This window comes from Urocampus carinirostris, chromosome 1 (genome assembly GCF_059441175.1).
Source record: "Urocampus carinirostris isolate Australia breed hairy pipefish chromosome 1, RoL_Ucar_1.0, whole genome shotgun sequence".
Lineage (NCBI taxonomy): Eukaryota > Metazoa > Chordata > Actinopteri > Syngnathiformes > Syngnathidae > Urocampus > Urocampus carinirostris.
The window spans coordinates 61282448-61299644 of NC_142349.1; the positions used below are offsets into that span (position 1 = coordinate 61282448).

At 40.5% G+C, this 17197-nt stretch overlaps 1 protein-coding gene across 1 annotated transcript in view; it reads right to left on the reverse strand.

Moving 5' to 3' along the window:
* The window catches only part of spidr (scaffold protein involved in DNA repair), a 90530-nt gene that overhangs the window by 25459 nt on the left and 47874 nt on the right, over positions 1-17197 (reverse strand). Inside the window, exon 11 of the mRNA XM_088347439.1 lies at positions 6317-6472. Within this exon, the coding sequence (XP_088203565.1) occupies positions 6317-6472 (156 nt within the window). The remainder of the gene's footprint in view (positions 1-6316; positions 6473-17197) is intronic.

Genomic DNA, 17197 nt, shown 5'->3' on the forward strand with positions numbered 1-17197 from the left:
GTGTTTATTACTTCTCGGCTTGATTACTGTATTGTATTGCTCACTGGTCTCCCGATGTCAAGCATCAAAAGTTTGCAGCTAGTTCAAAATGCGGCAGCAAGACTATTGACTAAGCAAGAAAGTTTGACCATATCAGTCCTATACAAGCTAACTTGCACAGGCTCCCAGTCTGCTTCGGATGAGACTTTAAGGTTCTCTTACAAACATGCAAATGTTTGCATGGACTCGCCCCCTCTTATCTCTCTGATTTGATTACCCACCAAGGTTCCTTCACTGAGCCTCTGCTTGGAAAATGCTGGTCTACTTGTGACTGCAAGAGCCAAGAAGAAATCCGCAGGTTTGAGAGCGTTCTCAATCCGGGGCCTGGTGGGAATGTTCTGCCTCCTGAGATAAGATCTGCAACCTCAATGGATGTTTTTAAATCTACACTTAAGACCCACTTCTATTTGAAAGCTTATCATTGATGCCCACCATATAATTTTCTTTTCCCGTCCTTTCCGGCTGCTTTACTGGTGGTGCAATGAGGGAGAAAGACGTATTGAGATGAGTCAGCGGACCAGTGCCATGTCTGTATCAACCAGCCAACTTTGTGGACATTTTTACAGGCTCAAGGTGTCATTTTTATCATGGAATTTTTTGGACAATTTTACAGGCTTAAAGCGTTGTTGCTGTTAAGCACTTTTTGGACAAAATTTGAAAACTTAGCTATATTATTCCTATTGATTTTCACTATTTTTGTGTATTGTTACCCAATGCAAAATCTATTGCACCCTGGTCATCCTGAAAGGGGGTTTATCACTTGTTAGGCCCCTTCCCAAGGTTTCTTTTGTTTTTTTCATGGAAGTTTTGAGATTTTTCTTGCCCGAATGTTAGTTTAAGATCAGGGGATGTGAAATTGTAACCTGTGCAGCCCTTTGAGACATTTTGTGAATAAGGCATATACAAATAAATGTGACTTGATTTTTTTCATGGTCATATAAACTAGTAAATGGCTCCCCAAAACCTTTGATGTTAAATCTCTGAAAACATTTTGTAGTGTTAAACTTTTGTGTTATAGTCAAATTTAAAAAGTAATAAAAGTTCCAATCTACAAAATTATCTAGACTGAAAAAAAGTGTCAAATTGACTTAATAGTTGCCGATTGCACACAATGCAATCATCTGGATACATTACAAATACAATATGGATTCATCCATTTTCCAGCAACAAAGGCTGGAAACAGATCTGGCTGACTTTTGTCAGTGGGCAAGGAACAAGCTGGACTGGTTTTCAGTCAGTCGCAGGGTACAAGGAGATAAAAAAACAATCACACCCTTACTTATACCCCCGGACAATTTTGACCTGACAATCAACATCGTATTCGGATGTGGGAGGAAATTGTAGTGCCTGGAGAGAACCCCCTTGAAGCACGAGAACATGAAAACTCCACACAGGGAGGCGGGTAGCTGGAATTTAACCTCTGAACAGTGATTTGCTAACCAGTCCGCCACCGTGCCGCCATGGATAGAATACAACAATGAACAAGTATTTTGGTATACAGACAATTTTATTGTGTGCAACCACTAACAAAATAGGAAAAAGTCCAAATCTATTTGTCAGTGGATCATATTCACCCAAAGTAAATTAAGTTAGACTTAATGTTATTGTGTTAAATCAACCATTAAATACTGCAAAATGAAATATACAACAAAGGAAAAGTTAATTCATTATGTGGGGCCCCCCTGCTGTGGAATGCTCTTCCCCTTGGGATTCGATCTGCAACCTCAGTGGAACTGTTTAAATCTAGGCTCAAAACACACTTCTATTCTATAGCATATGAATAACCTATATTTTATGTTGACAATATCTGTGTATTATTTGTTATGTCAACATCCATTGCAGCCAAGTCATCCTGGAAGGGGGACTACCTCATGTGCGGTCCCTTCTCAAGGTTTCTTAATTTTCCTCATGATGAGGTTTTTGAGTTTTTCCTTGCCCTCATGTAGGTTTTCCATCAGGGGATGGTGTAATAATAGTCTGTGGTTTGCAATAATCTGTGGTCTGTGCAGCCCTTTGAGACTCTTTGTGATTAAGGGCTATAGAATAAACATGACTTGACTTGACTATTTCTCCTATGATATTTTTCACTTAAAACTGTGTTTTTATTCACTGTGTTGAACTCTAGGCTTGAAAAAAGTCACACATACAAGACCTGTGCAAAGCATTTCAATTGAATTTCTGTCAAACGAAGATGTGCAGTCAGTGGAGGTTATAATTATTCCGTGTTAAATCTCTTACCTATTTAACTTCAAAATTTTGATTTTTTCTTTCAAAATTCCAAAATGTTCACATTATATTATGAATGTTAGCAATACAATTACCAGTAGTATGCAATGTATAACTGCTATCTCTTGATCCCAAGACGAGCGCTTACCTCCTGAGCTACTGCCGCCTAGAACTAGTGATAGTATTACCAAGGTAACAGCAAGCCATCTAGTCAGTTTTTCTTGTTGCATAGACTCCTTACCCATTTACTGCTTTTATCCAAAAAAGGCACCTGCTAGACATAGTTAATAAGTTTTGACAAGACAATAAATATTTTTTAATGATACAATTGATGTACTGCTTTTTTTGCTCTTCCAATCAAATGACGTATAAGATGTAAGTTTGCTTATTTGTAAATTGACTGTCCTTCAATAGACACGAACCTCACATCACATCACTGCTTTTAGATTACCCCGAAATGAGTTTTTTGTGGGGCAGCACGGCAGCGCGGTGGTCAGCGCGTGTGCGGCACAGTTCTGAGGTCATGAGATCGAACCTCCTGTGTGGAGTTTGCATGTTCTCCCTGTGCTTGCGTGGGTTTCCTCCGGGCACTCTGGATTCCTCCCACATTCCAAAGACAAGCATTTCAGGTGGATTGGCTGGTCTAAATTGTGCCAAGGTGTGAATGAGCGAGCGAATTGTCTGTCCCTGTGTGCCCTGCGACTGGCTGGAAACCAGTTCGGGGTGTTCCCTGCCCACTGCCCAAAGATAGCTGGGATGGGCTCCAGCTCCCCCGCAACCCTACTGAGGATAAGCGGTGCAGATATCGGATGGATGTATAGAGTTTTTTGTGACCAAAATTGTAAAGCGTAACGAAAATCTGGTCACGAGCTGCGATAATATGACTTTTAATATTTGTATTGATTATCAATGACAGTATAATGTTAAGAAAACAAACCGTGAGCTGTGGGCCCAAAAACGATTTATAAAAACGATACGTGACGTTTGTACTGTTTCATTAGCCTTGATCCCCCTCATGATAGACAAGCTTGGACATGCTTGGACATGCTCAGTGCTTTCAAACCGAAACTTGGTCAGAAGTGTGGAAAGGAAAGGAAAAAAGAAATACCGTCATGACTTCACAGCAGTGCTGAATAAAGCTCATTCATCTGTGTGCTCTGCAGTCTTATCAGCGACTTAGTCAGCCTTGTAATCACAGGCGTCCTTTGTACATAACCGGTTCTGCAGCCCTTTCGAGTCCAGTAAGACTTCTTGGGAATGACTAACAATGCACGCCGCCATGCTTGTCAGGTTCACCCGCAGGTAATTAGGAGTTTTGCATTTTAGGACGTGTCTTTCACCCACTACGTGACACCGGAAGCGAGCTCGCTATGAACTGGTCGGACTGTTTTTCTTTTTTTTCAGTCACAGACGTCAAACAGTACTTGATAGAGATTCCCAAGAAAAAAATGTTGCTATCCCTGTGATGGATACATGAGTAAGCCACACTGCTCAAGTCGGTGCCAAAGAGGGCGCGTGCCTGACATTTATAAGGGCCCGTGTTTGACATTTGAAAAAAGTTCTCTCCAAGAAAAAGATACAAACGTGAGACTTCATCTCACAAAACTCAATATAATATAACAATTTGAAAATAACAATGTTCAGAATTTAGTTATATTTTTTTTGATAAAACACCTTTTCTGAGAACAATTTTTTTGTTTTTTTTGCGTCTATTCAGCTCCTGTTGTTTCAAATGCTAGGGTGTTTTAGTGACAGCATTACATCAGAAACAGAAACTGTATTTGAGGATTACTTGAAACAGCTCTTATTTATTTTAGGCATCCAGGTAAGTTAAAGTAAACTTTAGCATTGCTGAATATGCTCCAGCATATTTTCATACAGACCATGACCAGTAGGTTAACAATCATCCATCCATCCATTATGTGCACCGCTTATCCTCAGTAGAGTCGCAGGGGTGCTGGAGCCCATCCCAGCCATCTTTGGGCAGAGGGCAGGGGACACCCTGAACTGGTTGCCAGCAGGCCACATAGAGACAGACAACTGACTTGCTCCTTCACACCTAGGGTCAATTTGGACCGGCCAATTAACCTGCTATGCATGTTCTTGGAATGTGGGAGGAAACCGGAGTGCCTAGAGGAAACGCACGCAAGCACGGGGAAAACATGCAAACTCCACACAGGAGGTTCAATCTCATGACCTCAGAACTGTGCAGCACACGCGCTAACCACTGCGCCGCCGTGCTGCCCCAGTTAACAATAAAAATGTTAAAAATAGCTCTTTTTCCAATATCATTGCAAGGAAAGGCTAACAAAGGTGCATGATTTTTCGTCATTCCTACTTGGAGGTCTGATGACACACACTTAAAAACAAAACAGGAATTTCACTTTATCCCAATTTCCCATAGGCTATATTTAGAAGTAATGGGCAAGTACAGATACAAAGAATTGAACTGGGGAACACCAGAGAATATTTTTAGGTATCGGTACTTACCACACTTATCCATACTGGTCTCGGTTGCTGCGCTTCTGGGATTATGATTGTAATTTGAAGGTATTCTCTTAAAACTTGAACCCAACAAGATTTCTTGAAAGTCACTCAATAAAAGCATTCCTTTAAAAGAAAAGTCTTACAATAAATTGACCATCCATTTAATTTCAAGGCAATTTTTTTTGTATCTGGATATGTAGTATTTTAGAGAAAATTCTTATGTCCATTATCAAACTGTTTTTTGTATCAGCACTTGGTATCAGGGAGTACTAAAGAGATGAGGACTCATAATTGGACCCGGTCATGAACAAAAACATCATTGGATATCCCAAATTTTGAGTATGGCCCTCGGAGAAATATTGCCAATTTCTTTAATTAACTTGTTTGTACATTTATTATTAAGAAACTATACTACCAACTGACTTTTGGCAGCACACAGACATTATTTACTTTAGAAAAATCTCACTCTTGTTTTTTTTAATGATGCAAAGTTATTGCTTGAATAAAAATAACTTTGATCTGCTGCCCTCTGGCAGATTCAAAACAAAGGTTAACAGGCTCTGAGACAGTATTTTCCCCAGAGCCATCACTGCCCTAAATATTACCTATATTTCCCAATATTCCTTTCTATTTTATTTGTATTACATTTAACCTAGAGTGTCGTGTCTCATCTCACTGAAAAACAATGTACACTACGCTGCAATAGATGGCAATAAACAGTATTCTATTATTTTCTATTATCTTCTATACTATTCTAACCTAAGCCTTCATCCTTTTTGGCCTCCTGGAAACTGTCAAATTCAGAGGAAGGATGATTCCACCCGACGCCAGCAATTTAGTCGTCAACGAGCCTAACATGCTTGTTTGGAATGTGGTCGGACGCATGAGTAAAGCACGTGAAGAACATGCTACCTCCTGGCAGACTGAACTGAAATACAAACCATGAGGCAGATATCCTATTCGCTATGTTGCTGTGCTGCCTAACTTTACAACAGATGAATTTAATTTACGAAGTGGATTCTAATTAGAGTAACACCATGGAGGTCTTGTTCCATTTTTTTCGATGAAAGAGCCGATTCATCTTTCCTCGAAGAAAGACTCATTTAGCCAAGCCTCAACGACCGCCAACACTATCCGCGTTGAAAATGGTGTCATCCATCATCAACCACATGGAACATCATCTGGGGACATGACCATATCCCCCCTGCTGAGCAGTGAAATGCTCTCATGTCAGTTCTTCTAACTGCTTCTAAACTGGGATTGTGACGACTGTGGCTCAGGAGGGACTCGAGAGCGTGCAACCTCGGTATCGGCTTACTTGTAAACACAAACGCACGACCGGCGGGGTAACAAAACATGTTTGAGGTTGGTAAAGTTGTCTGGGTGACAAAAGGAGCGCATCCCACTGCTGCTTTATGAACCTTAGCTATCCGACTCATTTCATCTTTCTTCCCAGAGAGATACCAGACGGAGATAAGATAAAATGCCAAACAGCTCTGTTAAAGCATGAAGTATGCGGCTGTTAAGTTGATTTTCAACGATAATGCGCAAAGGAGGGTCTCACCTTTCACGGGTGACGCGCTGCACTACCTTGACTCCACGTAGCAGGCAGGTACGCCCACGCCACGCCCGGCAGTATTGTGGCAGGTCATCCTGGGCCAAGAGGTGCATCTGCACCAGGCTGAACATCCCGAAGCTATCTTGGACCAGAACACAAAGCCTAGGAATGACAAGAATGATGACATGTCGGTCTTCAATGCTTAAAAAAAAAAAAACTACTAAGCGCACCGGTTATAAGGCGCACCCCCCTTGAAATAGACTTTTGTCATTGATTTTTAATACATAAGGCGTATAAAATTGAGACAATAAGAGATTCCGTGAGTATGGGTACAATGCATTAATATAATCCACTCATCTAATTTGCATAACATTATATCTAATGGGAATTAAATCCTTGGAATGGTGGTGAAAGCGCCAACACATTACTCCTAGATCACCAGTGTTACAGATGACAAAGATAAGGCATCGGAGTTAATCCCATTATCACACTGTTTTTACTCAATGTGGACAACATTGATTTGCATAGGTTAAACAGTCTCTACACTTCCTCACCTGTGCATCAATAACCTCTGGGTTTAATATGTATGCGAATGTATAAGTCCTTGTAGAGTAATTTGTTGAGAGACTTTCTGCTTTCAGTTTCTGTCTTTCGCAACGTTCTCTTATATTTGGTGGTGAAGAAGTGGAAGACTTTTTTTATCTATCATAATCCATCCAGCCATTATCTGCACCGCTTATCCTCAGTAGGGTTGCGGGTGTGCTGGAGCTCATCCCAGCCAACCTCGGGCAGTGGACAGGTGACACCCTGAACTGGTTACCAGCCGGTCGCGGGGCACCTATCATAATGAAATAAGATTTGTTGCATTGTATGTAAAAATAGTTTGATAGTGAGATAAGGGCTAATGCCTTGTCAAATGTCATTTGTGACAATGGTGGTCTAAAGGTGTCAGCTCTCTGACCACCACTACCCTGGCTTGTTACCATTGCATAAAATGTTTAGCAGTTTAGGTCAAAAATGTTAATTGATCTGATCAATTATTGAACATCCATCCATTATCTGCACCGCTTATCCCCAGTAGGGTCACGAGGGTGCTGGAGCCCACCCCAGCTCTCTTTGGGCAGTGGGTAGGGGACACCCTGAACTGGTTGCCAGCCAGTCGCAGGGCACACAGAGACGGACAATTCACTTGCTCATTCACTACTAGGGACAATTTGGACTGGCCGATTAACTTGAAATGCATGTCTTCGGAATGTGGGAGGAAAGCCGAAGGAAACACAGGTAAGCACGTGGATAACATGCAAACTCCGCACAGGAACGCTGGTAGCTGGAATAGATCCCATGACCCCAGAACTGTGCCGCAGAGGCGCTAACCACTTAGCGGCCGTGTTGCCCAATCATTGAACAATCATTGCTCAAACACGCTATTACTGTAAAACCTTGTATAGTACCTATAATTTACGGTGTGCATTTCCAATGTTATGCGCCGTATATGACACACCGGCCAACTTGGTGGTTTTTAAGGTTGCCTATTTGTCTGGAAAATACTGTAATTATAAAGGGTTGACATCTCACTTTAAAACAAATCAATAGCACTATATGAATAATTTTACAGTAAAATATAAGTCAAATACACAATGATGCATTCGAGTCTTGGCAATGAATCATAAGAGAGCAAATAATTGTAAAATTTTAAAATTCAAGCTACATAATTATAAGCATAAAAGAAATACACCATTATTCTAAGCTCTTTTTCCTTTTAGAAGCAAACTTATTGTCATTGAACCATGTCAAAGATAACATACAATAAGATAAAATATCAGTTTAATTGCTTAACAGTAGGGATGATAAATGATAAAAAAATACCGTAATTTCCAGACTATAAGCTGCGACTTTGTCAAAAGCTTTCAACCCTTCAGCATATGCAACGATGCGGCTAATATATGTATTTTTTCGCCCGCCAGGGGCACCCGGGCTGTTAAGGGAAGAGTGAGACACGTGTATTACATGTGTAGAAGAAGACGCGCGCTTTGTGCATGAATAAAACTGGCATTAACAGACCCTCATCATGGAAAAGGTGTCAATCAAAAGGGGGAATAATCTTTCGATTCAGTTTCTTTGTAAACAAAAATAATGTGGCGAAACGAATGGAATACAAGAAGCAACGAAGCAGAAATGTTTTAGGCGGATTTTTATTCATCTGTCGGCATTAATATGATAACATTATTAGTGTAATGTACATTGTCGTTAAATCAAGTGAATAAAAACAATGCAGGAAGAAATGTGCATGTGATTAAAGTTGATTTTCAGTTAATGTATCCATTCATTCTCTTGTCTAAAATTATCCAAAAATTATCCCAGGGTAATATTGAAATAAAATATGAAAAATGTGCATATTAAGAGGTAATGTTTTTCTTATATAGAATAGTACTATATTAGCATTAAGATTACCATTTCATTTTTCTTATAAAGGTCATTACACTCGATCACTGAAGTAAAGGATGTTGAATTTACTAAATTAAATCATGTCAAGTTATTACCTTTAATCCTAAGATTTGGCTCCAGGTTTTTCTTAACCAGATTATAAATCTGCTTAAAAATCTACTTGAATACTCTACATCACATGTCAAAGTCAAGGCCCGTGAGCCAAATCTGGTCTCCGAGGTTTTCTTGATCTTGATATGATCTTGAGTCTTTCTTGTATTATACAACCCGAATCATGAATTGTTTTAGTGAATAAAATAAAATTGCTATTATTTTTTTTCTTTGAAGTGATTTTAGCCAACTTTCACTTAAGTAAAAAACAACAATACAAAACTACTGAAGGTGCCTGAAAAACACTGGCTTCTTTCAATTCATGTTCATGTAAAGGGGATAGCCATATCAAGGAATTTTTTTGCTGGTGCAGAGCCATAAAAAAATGTTGCTTTGTGATTATAGTGGAGTATATTTGTTAGCTCTTCAGTAGGTTGAATTAGTTTGACTTGCCACGACCGGAACAAGCCGTGGACCAACATGCGTACCATTTCACACAATAATTTTTTAAGGGATCGGGGAAGTCAGGGCGAGAGGAAAAGACAGTGATCTGGTGCTCGCTAGACGGTTGGAACAGGAACCCCCCCGCGGCCGATGACAGATGGAGAAGTGGACAGGCGGGGCCGGAGAGCAGAGCGTGATCGTGGACCGGAAAAGTCGGGTAGCCGGGACGGGAGAACGAAGCGTGATTGTGGATCGGAACAAGTCGGGTAGCTGGGACGGGAGAACGAAGCGTGATCGTGGATCGGAACCAGTCGGGTAGCTGGGACGGGAGAATGAAGCGTGATCGTGGATCGGAACAAGTCGGGTAGCCGGGACGGGAGAACGAAGCGTGGTCGGGGATCGATACAGAAAACAGGGGACCGAATCAGGTAGGATACAGGTAACCGAGACAGTAGAACAGAGCATGGATCTGGGATCGATACAGGAACAGGTCGGGATCAAAACGGGAGCCAGAGTCAAAGGTGCTTGCCTTGCATGCGCTGAGGTTCGCTGACGGACTGACCAGGAATGATCGAGAACGACGTGCTTGAATAGGGAGAGGGCTAAATAGGGAACGAGTGGCAGCTGGGGCTGAACGAGTGAGCGCAGGTGAGGGGAATAAGCGGCCAAGTGACAGAATCGTGACATAACTAGACCATTTGCAAAACTTTTAACACTGGATCAGTCCAGCCCTCGACCTGTAGCTGCATTTTTTTTTAGCCTTTACATCTATTTGACTTTGACACCCCTGCTGTGCATAATTTGATTTTGTGCAATCACTTGACAAAATAAAATGTAATTGAACGCATTATTGATAACAAAAAAAACAACATTTTTTCAGTGGTGTTCGGTTAGATGATAATATACATCTTATTCTCTTGATAGTATGACTCAACGTAGAAGTTAATGTGACATCAATGTTAAAAATGCTGTGTCTGCCTTTTATCAACATTCCACTGAAAGATTCACACTTTTCAATGCTGTCACTTGAAAGTTTGAGCTTATACAGATGTCTGCAAAGCACTCTTAATGTAAAATAATTCTTTAGGCAGTGCTAAACCAGGTTACGTTCCTAGAATCACACAGACCGCAAGAAAAAAAAATCCAAGTCAGGAGCAGGATTGCAAAGCAAGAGATGCCTTGGTGACACCATGTTTATGCTTGTGGCCGGTTTGACAGGCTGCTGCAGACAGAAACAACCTTTGGCCTCAAAACACATAACCCTAAGTGGTGCGTATTCAAAATCTGGAACCCTTGCAGGCCCTCGGTATCTATCTCTGGCAGTCAAGCCCAGACACGGACCTCGGAGTAAACAGTGGAGGTTAAATCCTGATGCTGAGATGAGCGAGGAAGGCGGGGGAAGAGCAGAGGGAAAAAAGGGAGGGAGGCTCATCAGAGAGCCTGTCATGTATGTGCATGCTTGCGAAAAAATTCCAGGCACTGGGAAAGTAAGAGAGATGGTTTTCAACCACCTGATTGGAACTATAAACGTGCACGTTAGTAAACAAAAGCTCGACTGTGTGTCTCAAAATAGACATCCAAAACAACATTCGCCACAGGACTTTTTTATGCTAGACGCTGGCATTTTGACCAAAGCTATTCTCATTGTTTACATTAACGCAAAACCTAAATTCATCCTCGAAAACACATCACCTTATTTTTATTGACAAGTGACTCAACAAAATAAACGGACCCCTTCCGGTCTGGGATTCATTTTTAAAAATGTGTCACCAACAGTTCAACCACGGGACTCGATCTTGCGTCAGGATCACTTCTGGTCATCGCAAAACATCAAAATATTTTTACAGTCGGATGATGATCAATGTTAGAAGTATGGTTGAGAGAAAGTTCTGTTGTGGTCGAGAGAAACAGAACATTGTGGTCCTCGTAAAACTTTCACTGAGCTAATGTTTGAAGAGGACTTATTCCGGAAAATTGACTAAGTGCTTTTGGAAAAATAATTAGAAAGTTGCGATTTTTGGCCAACCTTCAAGTGGTAAATTACTAAATATTTTTTTCTCTTTTGTTACTTTCTTGTTCATTCCATATAGTTTTCAATAGTGTGATGATTTGAACTACAGAAGCAAAGAGCAAGGATCCAGAGACACTTATTTAAACAACACCTATGTGAGAGCAACCATCCGAGACTCTCACTAGACACACATAGTAGATTTAGTTCATGATATTAGCTTCTGATAAATGGTAGCCACTTGATTTATGGTAGTGAATGAAGACATTGCTCCAAGAGTGAAAACACATTTTTTCTTTACATGCTATTGCCCCATTCCAAAGCCACTTCTTCAAACGTTCAACAACTACTCCTGGAAACAGAAGATCACTAGTTTGAGAAAACTGAATAGGGAACAACAACAGCATTTAAAAGATTCAGTGTATTGTTTCTTCATTTGTCAATCGTCAAAGGTTATTTTGTTAAACATATGGCAGCAATTTGCTGATGCTTTGGACTTTTGTAAAAAAAAAAACAGGACTGGGTTTTTATTTCGTATTGTATGGCAGGGTTGTCCAAGCTATGGCCCAGTGCCGATTTGCCCATAGTAAAGAATCCTACAGCATACAATAAAAACTGGGTCAGTTTACCTTTTTTTAAACTGAAAGTGATTTATTCTGTGTACAGCCCTTTTCAAATATATAAAGACACAAAATAATTATTTACAATTATAACATTATAATCATTTCTCAGAAAACATCCCTCAGTTTCTGCCACAATCATATACATATATACCGGTACTAATGAAGTCGCTTAGAACAGAGGTCTCCAACATTTTTTAAGCTGAAAGCTAGTTTTTTTTACGAATTAGTGCAAAGGGCTACCGGTTTGATACCCATTTCTAAATAACTTATGTTATTACTACGTTGTTACTATGTTTGCTACCAGGTTAATTATTGGAAGTAGGGCTCAATTGACAGTCAACCACTAAAATATTTTTACCGTAACTAGAAAATCACAATGACCCAGCACTGGTGTGATCTGCTGTCCTTAGGGAGCACCAAGTTGGGGACTCCTGCTTTAGATTATGAGAGTGATCATGAGGTTTTTCTGCCTAAAAACTGCTGTGGTGCTTCAACAGGCAAGATGAAAGTAATTTTGCCTCATAAAATTCATTTGTCAATCAAACACTAAAAAAATAATATATTGACCACCTAAAAGTGCCTTAATGTCTACAAATAAATCTCAAGAATGATCTTTTGTCCTGGTCCAGTAGATATGGCGTGCTCGCAGCCGCAATCCAGGTTCAATTCCCATCGCATCCAATGTTATGCAATTGTGATTGAGTGATAAATTCCAAATGATCAATGAATGCATACATATGTTACTTTTTATAATTTTTGCAGCCCTAACTCTTACTGTAGTTTTGATTTCATGCGCCTGAAAGTCTAGTGCGCCTTAAATATGAAAAAATATCACAAAATTCTATTTTGGGGTAGTGCGCCTTAAAATCCGGTGCGACGTATAGTGCGGTAATCCTCAATTAGAAATGATTACACTATTCACCACTGTTAGAACACTTTAGACAAATATTCTACTTTGCACATGCCACAGCTTGTCTCGACTTGAGCCCGAGAAAAGAAAAGTGAATTATATCTGATCCAACACTTGACAGATAACAAATAGAGTGGTTATATCAGCCTGACACAAACGAGAAGCCTTCTCTCGCTTTTGGCGGACTGCAGGCCAACTTCCTCAATGTGAGACCCTGTGCATTTTCACTTGCAGGCTGTTTTGAGGAATTTGTTATTGTGACCAAGCGCAGAATTCTTAGCAGCGCAACTTGTCTTCCAGGAACCGCGATCCACTAACTCTGCGTGTGTGCGCACACACATCGCTTGGCAACGTGCTAAGTAAGTGACCCGTGCAATAAGAATACAGCGGAGAGGCCTCATCGTTGGGGGGGAGGAGTGGCCAGGGGTTATTGAGGGGGGTGGTGGAAGAAGCAGGATTCCTTTTACGCGTTGTTCGCCAATGGGTGCAAGGAAGCTGATAAACAAGATTGAAACAGGATCCAAGCAGCACATTTTGTTCTATCACGGCCACAGAATATAAAGCCTCTTCCTGCAAACAGTGAATTTTTTGTTTATTCTACCCCAAATTTACAGGAACTCAACATTTTCTCTGGGCGTAAATATCGCCCTCACAGTCCCCCCTTTGCTGGGCGTGTTAACGACAAAAGTATCAAAAACATTGCGAGCGCAGAAGTGAGTCATTGAGGCTGGGGACTTGACTTGAGAGGGACAGAGTGTCCTCTTCGTCACTCAGTGCAGGACCACCAGGATGCACGTTTAACTGATTTTTTGTTCTCGTCTTCATCAACGATCCTGGAAAGTACTGCAGAAAAACTAATCCACAAGACAAACATCATTTCCTGGTGTCATGCCAAAATACCTGTGACTACTCAATGCTGTTCACTTTACGTATACCTGTATAACAATAGTTCAACTGCTAAAAAAGGAGTCTATAATTTTTTACACTTTAACTTTTTACGACGAAATCTGCCCAAAATTGTCAATTTAATAGCAATTACTGTATTTTCCTGACTTTAATACTTTGTGGACTACAATGCGCATAATCCAAACCAGTATTACATATATTTTCAAGGTATTTTTTAATATATACAAAGAATAATAGACTATAAAGCCCCAAAAAAGTACTTTAAAAGCTAAGGTTGCATAAAAAAAAAACAATATACTTCATGGAGCACAACTAGCATTAAATCTGGTAATACCACTAAAATGAATTTATTAATTCCTAAATGGAACTATGCAGTAGTTAGGCAAATCCAATTTTATGTACCATCTTTTCTGGTCTACAGAAAATACAAGCCATGCTACAGGAAAATTCTAGGTGTCAGCTTCGTAACCCATGTGACAAACGAAACACCATCAGAGGGCACATTGGGCCCTACGAAGAACTGTTGGCAACTGTGTGCACACAGAAAATTCATTGGTATGGTCACGTCACAAGATCATCAGGACTGGCCAAGATAATTATCCAGGGCACAGTCCATTGAAAGAGGAGAGGAAGATCAAATAAGAACTGGGCCAACAACATTAAGAAATGACTGGTGCCAACTTTCCCACGCACCCAAAACAAGCCAGGAACCATCATACTTGGAGAAAATTGTCCAGAGTTGAGTCTTCATTGGGACCCCGATGACCCATGCGGTGAAGGGATCCATGAACCGTGATTTTCTGTTCTATAATGGGCCTCAGATTATATGGAACACTTTCAAAAGTTAGGGCAAATTTTGTTTTTTAGGGGTGCCTTATAGTCCAGAAAATACACTACTTCTTGGAATTTTACAAAAACTATTTTCAACTGTAAAAAAACAACAAAAAGTAACAGCTTCCACGGACAGTCCAAGGTTTTTAATCAAATATCCACGGTGTCCAGAATTTGTGACTTTAATACCACGTTGTTCAATAACTTCACACAAATTCTTGTAATCATTTTTATTCATAGATTGAGATTTAATCTTTTTAATTCAATTCGTTTTTGCATTTATTTTTACTTTTTATTTTGATAGCTATTTTCATATTTCAAACATTGTTTTTAATTTTTGCGTTTATTTTACGTATCTATTTATTTAAGTTTATATTTTTGGAATTACATTTCATAGCATTTTTTATTTTAATTTTTTATTTATTTTTCATATTTTTGCTTTTTTTCAGGGTTCCCCCAGGATTTTCCTGTTCAAATTTAAGACTTTTTAGGACCTTTTCAAGACCACATACGATGAAATTTAAGACGAATCCCGCACCTCTTCTGGTATACAGACACGGGAGGCAGACACAGAGTTCTGATGGACTCCGGTGCACGACGGCAGATATATTTAAAGCCCCACGCTTAAGGATCGGGGAAGGTATTGCATATTCTGTGGCTGATGTTTGGTCTGCAAGGGAGGCTAGACTGCCCTCGCACCAAGTGGCGACTGACTCCCAACCTGGCCACGCCTGGACTGTAGGTGGGATTGAATCGTCCGTGAGCAAGACTGCTTGGGGGTCAGGGACAGGTATGCAAAAATATTCTGAGGATCAATATCTTCTAGTATTGACCTTAATTTACTGATGTTGAAAGACCAAAAAAAAACAACAATCAAGCAAATTAACAATAAATAAATACATATATAGTTTTTTTGTTTGACTGTTTAAGAGGTAATATTACCCCACCCAGGCCCAAGGGTATTAAAACGTGACTCAGCTCAAGTACGATCAACTAACTTGACTTAGGTGACCGAGCTCCAAGCAAACCTGTATTTTTGTATTTTATTTGTGAGGACTCGGGAGAAGGAAGGGGCAAATTTGGCCAAAGCCAGAAATGTAGATTAGTCTACAACCAGTACCGTAACAGAACTGTAACAAAAACTAAATCTATAGAAAATTAAGACATCTACTATGCCCAAAATGAATATATGTACGCCATTTTAAGCCAATGTTGTACAACGAAATCCAATTTTTAGTAAGTACCCACAAAAAACAATCAAAAAATAAAGAGAAGATGTGGGAGTCAGTATATGGTCACTTGGCAAATATGTAACAATGAGCAGGCTAAAAAAATATCCCCAAAACATTATCTGTGCTCCCCACCTCCATTCCCCAACTACTGACTCAACTTGGTTAAGTGGAGAGGCACAAAAAACAACGGAGCTAGCGTTTCCGGCCATGTGGGCGGCGTCTGTTTACCCGCCACAGAGGAAGCATGGCTGGCGTGAGTGTCGGATTACAACTTTAAGACGGGGCTCTATGCCTGTCAGCTGACCTAGCGGCGATGAACAGCAGCAGCTCCTCCGCACCGATTCTGTTCTGACCAAACCCAAAGCATGCATTTTATTACTCTGTGTAGGACAAAAACAACCGGCGTGGGGAGGGCCAGGCAGCTAAGGTGCACAGGGCATTGCTTGGCTTCAAATAGCTCATTCCCTAATTCATTAACTACTGCTGTGTGTCCTTTCAATGTCCCAGGATGTTTTAAAAAGCCTAAAGTACAGGACTTTGGACCAGTTCGGCTTCCTGTTTAAAGTACAAAACTTGACTTGCCCTCTATTAAAAGGGTGTGCAAACTATGACTGAGGGGCCAATTGCAGCCCAGTGAGCAGTTTTGCAGCCCGCAGTGTATCCTAAAAACATATCTCATCTCATTAGCCGTACCGCTTATCCTCATTAGGGTCGCGGGGGGGCTGGAGCCCATCCCAGCCATCTCCGGGCAGTGGGCAGGGGACACCCTGAACTGGTTGCCAGCCAATCGCAGGGCACACAGGGACAGACAACTCATTCGCTCATTCACACCTAGGGACAATTTGGACCGGCCAATTCACCTGAAATGCACGTTTTTGGAACGTGGTAGGAAACCGGAGTGCCCGGAGGAAACCCACACAAGCACAGGGAGAACATACAAACTCCGCACAGGAAGTCTGGAGCTGGATTTGAACCCACGACAGGTTCCCATGACATGAACTGTGCCGCACAAGCGCTAACCACTGCGCCGCCGTGCTGCCCCCTAAAAACATATATGCTCTTTAAATATTACGTTTTCTTCACTGCACATTTTCTAAATATTTAAAGATTCAATTGAACAAGGGGACTAGCGCGTATTGATATCAGCTTTAGGTTCAATTCCAGGCCATGTTTAAAGGTTTCACACATTGGAGTAAACTGTGGCCAAAGGTTTTGAACTTGATAATATATCACTTGAAAGTGAAAATACATTTACAGTCCTTGCACCTTTTGGCCATTTATTTTTTATTCTTAAAGGTGAAATGCGTCGTTTGAGGTGTTCTTAAAAAGTTGAAATAAGATACTTTTTTCTTTAAAGTATGTGCCCAACTGAGTTCAAAGAGCCTTTATGCTGTATTT